The sequence below is a fragment of the Oncorhynchus clarkii genome, chromosome 5, assembly GCF_045791955.1.
Source record: "Oncorhynchus clarkii lewisi isolate Uvic-CL-2024 chromosome 5, UVic_Ocla_1.0, whole genome shotgun sequence".
Taxonomy (NCBI): domain Eukaryota; kingdom Metazoa; phylum Chordata; class Actinopteri; order Salmoniformes; family Salmonidae; genus Oncorhynchus; species Oncorhynchus clarkii.
In genome coordinates, this window is record NC_092151.1 from 18,970,574 (window position 1) to 18,983,266 (window position 12,693).

Genomic DNA, 12,693 nt, shown 5'->3' on the forward strand with positions numbered 1-12,693 from the left:
GGAATTGAAAAATGTTAAAGTTGAGAGGGATGAGGAAAAAAGGAATGGCAAAAAAGTTTGACTGCACAACCGATTGGCAAACCTACTGCAAATTGAGAAACCATGTGAGTAAACAGAACAAAAAGAAGAAGAAACTATACATATGAAACAAAGATAAATGATAAAAAGAATGATAGTAAAAATCTTTGGAGCACCTTAAATAAAATGTTGGGCAAAAAGGTCAACTCAGCTGCATCATTCATTGAATCAGATGGCTCATTCATCACAAAACCCACGGATATTGCGAACTACTTTAAAACCTGTTGCGACTCTAGGGGCAGTATTTTCATTTTTGGAGAAAAAAAACGTTCCCGTTTTAAACAGGATATTTTGTCAGGACAAGATGCTAGAATATGCATATAATTGACAGCTTTGGATAGAAAACACGCTAACATTTCCAAAACTGTAAAGATATTGTCTGTGAGTATAACAGAACTGATGTTGCAGGCGAAAGCCTGAGAAAAATCCAATCCGGAAGTGCCCCATTTTTTGAAAGCGCTGCGTTCCAATGAGTCCCTATTGAGCTGTGAATGTGCCATCAACCAGCTTACGCTTTCTACATATTCCCCAAGGTGTCTACAGCATTTTGACGTAGTTTTACGCATTTATGTTGAAGAATACCCGTAGGGGGCTACATTGCGCAAGTGGTCACATGATGCTCCCGGAGAAAATCTCCATACAGAGGTAGCCATTCCAATCGGTTCTAATGAGAAACCAATTGTCCCGGTTGATATATTATCGAATAGATATTTGAAAAACACATTGAGGATTGATTCTAAACAACGTTTGCCATGTTTCTGTCGATATTATGGAGCTAATTTGGAATATTTTTTGGCGTTGTCGTGACCGCAATTTCCGGTCGATTTCTCAGCCAAACGTGAAGAACAAACGGAGCTAATTCGCCTACAAAAATAATCTTTTGGGAAACATTTTACTTTGGCTATCTACCTGGGAGTCTCGTGAGTGAAAACATCCGAAGTTCATCAAAGGTAAACGATTTAATTTGATTGCTTTTCTGATTTTCGTGACAAGGTTGCCTGCTGCTAGCAGGGCATAATGCTATGCTAGGCTATCGATAAACTTACACAAATGCTTGTCTAGCTTTGGCTGTAAAGCATATTTTGAAAATCTGAGATGACAGGGTGATTAACAAAAGGCTAAGCTGTGTTCCAATATATTTCACTTGTGATTTTCATGAATAGGAATATTTTCTAGGAAGATTTATGTCCGTTGCGTTATGCTAATTAGTGTCAGATGATGACAACGGTCCCGTTCACGGGATGGGGTGTCACTAGAGGTTAATGATTTTTTAAATTGACAAGATTGGCAAATTTAGGCATGACATGCCAGCAACAAACGCCGAACCTACACATAGAAGTATAACTGACCAAATTATGAAAGACAAGCATTGTAATTTTGAATTCCGTAGTGAGTGTGGAAGAGGTGAAAAAAGTATTGTTGTCTATCAACAATGACAAGCCACCTGGTTCTGACAACTTGGATGGGAAATACTGAGGATGATAGTGGACGATATTGCCACTTATTTTTGCCATCTCTTCAATCTAAGTTTTTTTAAAAGTGTGTGCCCTCAGGCCTGGAGGGAAGCAAAAGTCACTACCCAAGAATAGTAAAGCACCCTTTACTGGCTCAAATAGCCGACCAATCAGCCTGTTACCAACCCTTAGTAAACTTTTGAAAAAAATTATGTTTGACCAGATACAATGCTATTTTACAGTAAATACATTAACAACAGACATTCAACATGCTCCTCACTTACACAAATGAATGTTGATTGGCAGAGAGAAAATGATAATAAAAAGATTGTGGGAGTGGTTTTGTTAGACTTTTGATCTTTTGATCATTGCATGCTGCTGGAAAATAGTATAGCTTTACACTGCCTGCTATGTTGTGGATTGAGAGTCTAACATAACACAGAGGGTGTTTCTTAATGGTAGCCTCTCCAACATAATCCAGGTAGAATCAGGCATTCCCCAGGGCAGCTGTCTAGGCCCCTTTCTTTTTAAAATCTTTACTAATGACCTGCCACTGGTTCTGAGTAAAGCCTGTGTGTCTATGTATGCTGATGACTTAACACTATACACGTCAGCTATTACAGCGAGTGAAATAAATGCAACACTGGGCCTCCCAGGTTCAAACCCAGGCTGTGTCACAACCGGTCGTGACCTGGAGACCCATAGGGTGGAGCACAATTGGGCTAGCGTTGACCGGGTTAGGGGAGGTTATGGCCAGGGGACTTTACTTGGCTCATCGCGCTCTAGCAATTCCTTGTGGCAGGCCGGGCGCCTGCAGCCTGACTTCGGTTATCAGTTGAACAGTGTTTCCTCCAACACATTGGTGCAGCTGGCTGAAGCGGGCGGGTGTTGCGGTTTGGCGGGTCATGTTTTGGGAGGACGCATGACTCGACCTTCGTCCTCTCCCGAGCCGATTGGAGAGTTGCAGCAATGAGACAAACTCGCAATTGGATATCACAAAATTGGGGAGAAAAACAGGGTCTAAAAATTACATTTAAAAATCACTGCAACACTTAACAAAGAGCTGCAGTCCGTTTCAGAATGGTTAGCAAAAAATAAGTTAGTCCTAAATATTTTGAAAACTAAAAGCATTGTGTTTGGGACAAATGATTCACTAAACCCTAAACCTCAATTAAAACTTGTAATAAATAATGTGGAAATAGAGCAAGTTGCGGAGTTTGGAGTAACCCTGGATTGTAAAACTGTTATGGTCAAAACATAACGATGCAACAGTAGCTAAGATGGGTAGAACTCTGTCCATAATAATGCGCTACTCTGCCTTCTTAACAACAATATCAACAAGGCAGGTCCTACAGGCCCTAGTTTTGTCGCACCTGGACTACGGCCCAGACATGTGGACAGGTGCCACAAAGAGGGACGGCTGGCCCTTAAATGTACACGTAGAGCTAACATTATATGCATGTCGATCTCTCATGGCTCAAAGTAGAGAAGTATGGACATGTTGAATGCACTAAGCTGTCTGTTTAAACTACTAGCACACAGCTCGGACTCCTATGCACACCCCCCAAGACATGTCACCAGAGGTCTCTTCACAGTCTCTAAGTCCAGAACAGAGTATGGGAGGCGCACAGTACTACATAGAGCAATGGATACATGGAACTCTATTCCACATCAAGTAACTCACGCAGGCAATAAATCTGATTTTTTTTAATGATAAAAATACGCCTTATGGAACAGGGAGGACTGTGAAGAGTCACACACACAGGTACAAACACACACATGCAAACACACACACAAACACACATAACATACAAACTATACACATGTACACCTGCATTTTGTGTCGTAGTAGAGTAGTGGCTGGAGGGCACACACTTAATGTATTATGAAATCTGTTGTGAAATCTATTTTAATGTTTAAACATGTTATTATAATGTGTATTACTGCCTTAATTTTTTGCTGGACCCCAGGAAGAGTTACTGCTGCTTTGGCAGCAGCTGATGGCGATCCATGATAAATCAAAATACAAATATTCCCTCTGCTTTTGGACACTTGTACAAATGGCGGAGGCGCTCGTGAACGCGCAAATGGAGGGGCGAAGCAAAGGGGGTGATTTGGGATTAAGTGTCTCTCTCCCTCTCCCCCTTCACTCCCCTTTAACCTGTCAGACAGACACGTATTAACAAAATCAACAGAGCGAGTATCTGAACGTTTACAGGATTATAGAATTCCCGTAACAGTCTGTGTTGCAAATAATTAGCCGGATAAAAAATGGTGTACATTTGAAGCAGATTTCCGGGTGTTCTGCTATCTGGTGCTGATAGAGCAGGTGATGAGAGTAACGGATGTGAAACACTAGCTTAGTTAGCGGTGGTGCGCTAACTTGCTCTGCAAGGGCCGCGGTTTTTGTGGAGCGATGGGTAACGATGCTTCGTGGGTGACTGTTGTTGATGTGTGCAGAGGGTCCCTGGTTCGCGCCCGGGTATGGGCGAGGGGACGGTCTAAAGTTATACTGTTACATGAGCAGGTGATAGAACGGAGCGGTTACAGGTTATACACACACTATTACCCGCACCATCATAAAAACTGAGGTTCCTCGGGCCGTGATCGAAATAATGAACCTCAATTAAACACCGTGTTTTTCGTCATGGGACAATTATTGCGCATTAACTCTTCCACTCTTGTTTGCAGACATAACTTTCAACATTAAGTATCAAGTCAGAGTCAGTTCATCACCTTATAGCTGATGTTATATATTAAAAATAATAAGCTAATAAACAGTTAGATGTGTAACCAGATAGTGAAGGCTAAGATCCCATTGGAGGACTTTTGGTTTTATCTGACTTTATGCATTCACATTCTTACGCCTTTTACAGTTCAGGAGTGGCATGTCAAGGGTAACTTAAAACACTTGTATTTTTTTACTCTATAGCCTACCTCTAATAACTCACATGGAAACTGCAAACGTTGCAGGCATTTATAACATGATTTATTATGGGTGTGCGCAATGCAAATAAGAGGAACAAGAACCATTTTATAAAACTGCTCCATTGTACAAGACTGGGCTCCTGGGTAATCAAGATCAATGGTTGGAATGCAATAATGTCAGAAAATAACCCCTAAATGAAATAGTGCTAACAGTTAGTCATTATGGCTATTTGAAGTCACCTGTAGACGGGGGAAAAATACGCATGGTGTGGTTTCCTGGTTTCAAATACATTTCTGACGTAGAGACGTCTGCTGCATTGCATAGGGTGCTAGGCTACACCACAGTGTGAAGCTTCTAATTCAAAACGCACAGTGAGGGAAGCGAAGACGAAGGAGGAGTTGAACACAAGCTCCGAGCAAAAACTTCCCTTGTCAATGTCTATGTGGGCCTCGCGGTGTGCAGCACGTCTGGGACAGAAACACTTCGGATTGTAAAAATAAACTAAAGTTTGTGACTAACTAAAGAGAGGAGCATGTACATTCAAACACGGAGACATTCGTTTGAGCTGTTATTCAAGTGTGTAACGGTTAGTTAAAATAATGGAAATTGGGGAAGTATGGTTTTGCGTGTTATTGAACGACTTGGAGAGCGCGCACCTACGGAAAGGGTAACAACATGCAAACGGATTGGGAGAGGAGGACACTGGTGAAGAAGTGACTATTTAATTCCACAAATAAATTGTGAGAAAATTGTGACAGGTATGAATAACGGCACGATAAAAGATGGGCCCCGAGAGCCTACTATTCCGGTGATTATGTTTATTTTAGGAGTGGTGGGGAATGTTATCGCCATCGTGGTGCTCCGAAAGTCTCGGAAAGAACAGAAGGAGACCACCTTCTACACGCTGGTGTGCGGGCTTGCAGTGACCGACCTTTTGGGCACGCTGCTGGCCAGCCCCGTCACCATCGCCACCCGTGTGCAAGGGAAGTGGCCGGGAGGAGAGTCACTGTGTCAGTACTCCGGCTTCATCCTTCTCTTCTTCTTTCTGGTCGGCCTCAGCATTATCTGTGCCATGTCCATAGAGAGATACTTGGCCATAAATCATGCATATTTCTACAACCATTACGTGGACCAAAGACTTGCTGCGTTGACGCTTGCGGGAATCTACATCTCCAACGTGCTGTTCTGCGCGCTGCCTGCCATGGGACTCGGTAAGGTGAAAAAGCAGTTCCCAGAGACCTGGTGCTTCATCGACTGGCGGACTAACGACTCCACGCACGCCGCCTTCTCCTATATGTATGCCGGGGTGAGCTCTTTCCTCATCCTCACCACGGTCATATGCAACGTACTTGTGTGCGGGGCGCTGATTATGATGCACAGGCGGTTCATCCGCAGGACATCGCTGGGTACGGAACAGGGAGGTCGCATAGCTGTCCTCAGGCGCAGACGGAGCTTCCAACGCATGGCCGGCGCAGAGATCCAGATGGTCATTCTGCTCATCGCTACCTCCGTGGTGGTTCTCATCTGCTCCATACCTTTAGTGGTAAGTGATTTGACGCCTTGCCGAATAACTATTGCAATATTTTGATTGATTTGAAGTTGCGCAAACATTTTGGTCTCACTTTTGTATCTCTCGTTGTGTGTGCGAACTGTGCAGGAATGGATAACCTGGTACCGTGCAATTAAAAGACACGACACAAGTATGGGTTGTCTAATAAATGCAAACGTTAATACAAAGCACAGTGCGTTCTGGTTTGTGTGACGTCATTATTTGTTGTAACACCTTTACGCATCAGCATACGCATTGATAATTGGAGGGAATATGCCCAAAATGAGACCCTAAATGCCCTCCCAATCGAATAAAGGAATTGAATAGGCTTAATTCTTGTGTTATTAAAGTGTTATTGCTGTTATTGTTCAGCCGGTTGTCTGCTGAGGTGTTGTTAGGCCTATTCAGAATATTAACTCTAATGTCAACTTCTGGCACACTTGCGTTATAAATATTTCCTTACTTTGAGAAAAATAAGAACAAATAAATATAATTTATCTATTCATCTACCTTCTCCATTTCAATTTTAGTCATTTAGCAGACACTCTTATCCAGAGTGACTTACAGTTAGTGCATTCGGATAGCTAGGTGAGACAACCACATATCACAATAGTACATTTTCTCTCAATAAAGAAGTTATCCGCAAAGTCAGCGCTTTTTTTTTTTAGATTGGCAGGGACTCTGCCTCAGGGGGAAGCTCATTCCACCATTAGATTTTGTTGTTGTTGTTTTTCTCTTTAGAAGCCAGTCACCAAAAAGACAAGGACTGACTATAAGAAAGAGAAGCCCTTGGGTTAATAAGATCTAATATTAGAGAATATATAACAGGTAGGCTATGCAAATACTTCAGCCCTCTATGGGCTGATTTAGCACAAATATAAGAAAGACAGGCTAATACATGCTTTTTGTGCGTGTACGTGCGTGTGTGCACCCCCGTGTGCGTACGTGCATAACCACACCTCTAACCAACTTGAGAAATGCAAATGGTACTAAGAAGTATACCGTTGCACCACCTAGGCGTAAGCCCTTCTATGTGGGAAGTGCGTAAGGTAGTGGTGATATTCCACATTTTAACTAGGGACCACATTTTTTGGGGGCCAGAATTTCTGGGGACACCATTTCTTTTCTCTAGAATTTCTAGCGAACCCACCCAAAATCAAATGACACAACCCACTGAGCATATGGTTGGACTAGAATGGACTATGGAATGGAATTATGTATCTTTGACACGTTCCAACACAATTTCCTGATTTTCACAAGCGAACCACTTAGAAGTTAAATCATGGGTGAAAATTGTTATTTTACCTACTGATAGAACATAGGCTTTCACCAAATTGACATGATTTTATTTCTGGGTGTGGATGACCCCTTTAATCCTTCTTGATGGTAATAGTACTCACTGTTCCCCTATATGGACGGTTTTGGAGGCATTTCGCGTCATCCTCAGGACATGGATAGATGTCCAATTTCGACATCAATCTTAAACGATATCCCTGATTGTCACGTCCAACTGGTTCAACTGGCCCCAGATGTCATCAGTGGATTATTCTGTCTGTGTATACTTGTTATACAGGGAAACAGATATGGAGTTTATTAGTTAAAAGCTCTCCCATGGAGACAAGATCAACTGGACATACGGACGCAGTAAGAGCAAAAACCTGTCCGTCTGCTGCTCGGCCAGTGTCAAACATTTCCACTGAGCTCTGTCCTCTGTACAGAGTCCTATAAGCCATCCTGTTCCCATGCACTGCATGGTAGTTACAAGAGGATACTGTAAGGACAGTGACTAGAGACAGTACATCCTGCAAGCTCAAAAACACTCCACAGAGAAAATGAACAAATGAACAGCAAGGCACTGAAAAGGATCAATGATATATAGTGTTCTATAAACCGTCCCCATGCCACATTTGAGAGTTAGTTACATGTAAAGACATACCCACTGGAGACAGTACATTTCATCCTGCAAGCTTCAAAAACACTGAAAAGATGAACTGAGGGCTTAAGGTCTGAAGAACCTGTAGTCTATAATGAGATATTGAGTTCTAAATGTCGTCCCCATGCTTTGACTGAGAGCTAAGGACAGAGTCACTAGACAGTACATCCAGCAAGCTTCAAAAACATGAACTGAAGGCAGACATTTATATTTGAAGAAGACTGCTGTTCTATAATCAGTGTACCAGAGTTCTCTCTCCCACTGTATTTTCCAGGAACAACCCGAGGGAGTCACCCATATAATCTTATCTTATCATATAGTCATAACTAACCATGTGCCTGACAGTTATTTCACTTCACTTACTTTGACGTTGTCTGAGATAGGTTGTTGATTGGACCTTGGTGATAGCCAATAGCCAGAGACGTTCATATGATTGATGATTAACCTGGGGGTGGGGTTGTGTTTTCATTAGCTCTCTGCCCAGGCTTCTGTGCCACTGTCTGCCGGGCAGATACTAGTGCTGCTAGCTACAGTACGCTCTACTGCCCATGCCATGCTCATCTTATGCCAACACGCACAACGCCATAGTCAAATAGCTTTGCTTTCATAGCAACCGTGATAGTTTGTCATGTATTTATGTAGGTTTTTCTTGCGCAACAATAATATAACAAATAACTGCTATGTAGGTTTAGGCTAATGATATTCACATGTGCAGATATAAGCAGGTTGGAAAGCTACTTCAATAGGATTCAATTATGATAGTACATCAGGATTCAATATGGGAATCCTATTGAACACACCTATTGAAGCTTTAAAGGTACACCATCCTCAAAAATACACTGAATAACCAATAACCCTCCAACCCTGTCCCTATCCCTTCTTTCCTCCCTCAGCTGCGAGTGTTTGTGAACCAGCTGTCTATGGTTGCGTTCGACGCCCATTCAACTCCCCTGGAGAAGAACCCAGATCTCCACGCCATCCGCATTGCCTCCATCAACCCTATCCTGGATCCCTGGATCTACATCCTGCTGAGAAAGACTGTCCTGCTGAAGCTGGTGGAAAAGATCAAGTGTCTGTTCTGCCGTATGGGCTGCCGGGGGCGGGGCTCAGGGGTCAGGGGTCAATTTCGCTGCGGAGGTGAAGGTCATCCGAATTCGTCCATCGTATCCCGGGATTCGCCGTCGCTGGTGTCCCGCGAGCTGAGGGAGGTCATCAGTACTTCACAGACGTTTCTTTATTTGCCGGAGGGGACCGCGGGGGGGTCTAGAGGGACAGGGACAGGGGGAGAGGGAAGACCCAGCCCCCCGGCTGTGGAGTGCTCCCTGCTACAGGACCAACAGACACCAGGGGGGAAGGGGATGCAAAATGATTCCAAAAAGGGCACTTTAGGCCCCAGTATATCAATGAGGACAGATGGGACAGTTGATCCTTCACCTCTGAACAGGGTGCCATCGGTCAGAAAAGACAAGACTCTACATGTGACGTTTACAGACGAGACACTGAACTTACAGGAGAAATGCATCTGACGGACACAAACACAAACTCCACAAGAGTGGCGGATAACACAGAAAAGTCACAGAGGGGAAAAAGGACATCTAATAGCCTTAAAGGTTGGGACTTCTGAAGGGTTAAACTCATAAGGAAAATGTTTCCCTGTGTCATGTTTGTACTCTTATAAAAACAACTACATGAAGCAAATAAGACTGGGAGTTGGTTTAGTTTATCAGTGATGCTCCTAGCTGAAGCATGATGTCCTGTTTAGGGTTCGGTCAAAATGTCACATGGTGCCAATGTGGATTGTATGAGATTGGATCTATTTACATAGATAATATATTGGATCTATTATATATGTCACATTCTTATTACAAGAATACCAATATAATATACATATACCAGCACACAAATCAGTAATGAACATAAAATGTAATTTCACCTTTATAAAGACAATAAGGAGATTTCATTGCACTTTTCAAAAACTCAAACCCACTGAAAGGCACTAAATGCTACCATGCTATCATAATGCTATCTGAGATCCTTGGGACGTCCACACCCCCTAAACCCTAACTAAACCAGAACATTTACCTAATCATGACCGTAACATTTTAAACTACAAAGGGGTAGGGACATCCCAACAATCCCAGATAGCGAGGACCACTACTTACCACTGGCCTCCACCAATACAATTGTTGTGATACACTGTATAATCCTGAGGCTACAATGTGAATTGTGTCCCATAACATCAATTCATTTCAGAAAGAAAAAATATGTTTCTTCTCTGTGAGAAGGTCTAGCTAGTTTGTATCCATGTCAAATTGCTACAAAATGGATTGAAATTGTATGTTATATTTCAACATTTGCAAACAATTGTATCATATTGGTTGACTTGGCAGTTTCAAAACAATGCCTGAAGTATAAAAATACAGCAAAACTATTGAGCATATAATCCCATACAAAAGACTAAGGAGTCAAAACAACAAAAACAAACAGAACACCCATTTCAGTCCATAAGATCCATTCTAGCCCATAAGTCCTTAGAGACAGATCATAGTCCCCGTGCTTTGACCAACTGATCCTGTGATGAAGAGGGTGTGTCCCCTGACCCCGCCTCCTCCACAGGTATCTCCCTAGAATTCCCCTCAGCGTCGACAACCACGACTGTCCTCTTCAGTTCCTCATAGCGTCTCTGTCTCTCGGCTACGGCAGCGCAGGCCACCACCACCTCGTCTGACTCAAAGTCGTAGTCCTGCTGGAGCTCTGGAGGGTTCAGGACATCCCGTTGGGCCTCCTCCTCCCGCTGGGTCTGGTTCTGGGCCGTCCGTCTCTGCTGCAGCAGCCGCCGCGCCCACGCCAAGTCATCCGACGGGAGGGGGCGCTCTGACGGACACAGGTGGACCGCTACCTGGAAGGACCTCACCGCCTGTTGACAGGAGGAAGACCTTTGTGCTATTTTCCTTTCTGTTAACATCTTTTTATTGATTTAAGATTAACACAAATGACTGGTAATACCCACAGAGCTCGATGAGCAGTCACCATCCTTCATCCTAATGTGGTTCATCAGGTCAGCCGTAAAGACTGGTTTAGGTTGGCTACATATGCTTTGCTGCATTTTATTCAGAAGGAAGCAGCATTTTCAGGTGTTTTACAGTTAATATGCCTCTAATCAATAATAAAGAAATGTAATTTCTCTAATGAAGGACAATAATTGTTGTGGAGAAGATGAAGTATAAAAATCCAGCAAGACTATTGAGCATATAATTCCATGCATTTGACTCTGTTACTTGTACTGAGCTTGTACAGATAGGATCTTAATTTGACCTGTATTGTCGCAGCAAAATAATCCTGCTGCAACAGGATTTGGACGTTTAGTCCATAACGTTGCCTAATCAATGGTTAGGCTATTAGTTGGTCAAAATGAGGCTACATGAAAAGTGGAATATTATTAATATAACCATGTGTTAGTGTGCGTGTTCAGTGAATTGATGTAAATCACAAAGATGATATGCATTTCCTGCGGCGCAAAAGAGTGATCAAATTAAGATCCTACAGCTTGTATGGTTGAAATAACAAAGGGGATTTACATTGCTGTTGTCTTTTGTTCAAATTACACTTTATAGGTGCATGGCATTACTTTCCCCCAATTAAATGATATCAGTGAACTGAAATGTGCTTTTGGATGCTTTGCTTTTAATGTGGCTAAAGAAAAGAGATACAGTATGTTTCTAAGTTTAAAATATTAAATTAAGGATTTCAAAGTTTAAAATGAACCAGCTCACACAAGTCTATCTGTTCAGACACCGAGCAACATTACGATATTGCACTCCTATGATTGCACCCCCTCACGACAAATTTGACTGACATCTCATTACTACTAGGCTAACCAAACATTGCATCAAGCTACTATATGGCCATGAGAAGTACGCTAGATTGAAACTCTGGCTGCCCCTCGACACCTCCATGTTTCAAGTCCTGTCCACACTCCTTCTGAAGTAGAGAAACTCCCTCAGGGCTTGATGGTGAAGGAGGGTCATATTGGACTGTGCAAAATACAATCAACCTGAACCAGCCTTTTACTGATTACCTAAACTCACAACAACTTTGACTGACATTATTATCAATAAGCAGTATTTGCATAAAGCGGTTATGGCTATGAGAAGTAGAACGAAATACCCACAGAGCTCGATGAGGAAGGTCGTAAGCAGGCCACAGGAAAACACATGCAGCCAACCTGACCCAGTCTTTACGACTGACCTGGTAACCTGACTACCTGATCAAAGCCTCTGAACAAATAAGTTATCAGTCCAGCCCACTGATGGCACTAATAATAAACATAAATACTGATTACAGGATTAATCTGACGGAGGCTACAGATCATTGATCAATAGCAGTCACCATCCTTCATCCTAATGTGGTTCATCAGGTCAGCCGTAAAGACTGGTTTAGGTTGGCTACATATGCTTTGCTGCATTTTATTCAGAAGGAAGCAGCATTTTCAGGTGTTTTACAGTTAATATGCCTCTAATCAATAATAAAGAAATGTCATTTCTCAACTACAGCACCTTTATGACAAAACATGTGAGGGTGGCAAATGATTTACACTTTAAATGATGTATAACATAGGCTTTTGTACTGTACATCCACTAGTTAATATTTGTAGCATAGCAAGTTTTGTTCAATCTTTTCCATGACTTATGGGAGTGAATACAATAGTGAAAATATAGCATATAGCAAATAAAAGGCCAATTCAAATTGC

At 42.4% G+C, this 12,693-nt stretch overlaps 1 protein-coding gene across 1 annotated transcript; it reads left to right on the forward strand.

Annotated features, from left to right (window-relative positions):
* The first annotated feature begins 4,823 nt into the window (after nucleotides 1-4,823).
* Nucleotides 4,824-11,129, forward strand: LOC139408484 (prostaglandin E2 receptor EP4 subtype-like). Its single transcript, XM_071152444.1, has 2 exons — nucleotides 4,824-6,004; nucleotides 8,837-11,129. The coding sequence occupies exons 1-2, from the start codon at nucleotides 5,222-5,224 to the stop codon at nucleotides 9,467-9,469; spliced, it is 1,416 nt and encodes a 471-aa protein (XP_071008545.1). The 5' UTR covers nucleotides 4,824-5,221; the 3' UTR covers nucleotides 9,470-11,129.
* The last annotated feature ends 1,564 nt before the right edge of the window (nucleotides 11,130-12,693 follow it).

Excerpts from the sequence above, each read along its gene's own strand:
- LOC139408484 (XM_071152444.1), top strand. The coding sequence starts at position 5,222 with ATGAATAACGGCACGATAAAAGATGGGCCCCGAGAGCCTACTATTCCG. Across the intron at positions 6,005-8,836 it reads TCTGCTCCATACCTTTAGTG|CTGCGAGTGTTTGTGAACCA; the intron begins GTAAGTGATTTG and ends TTCCTCCCTCAG.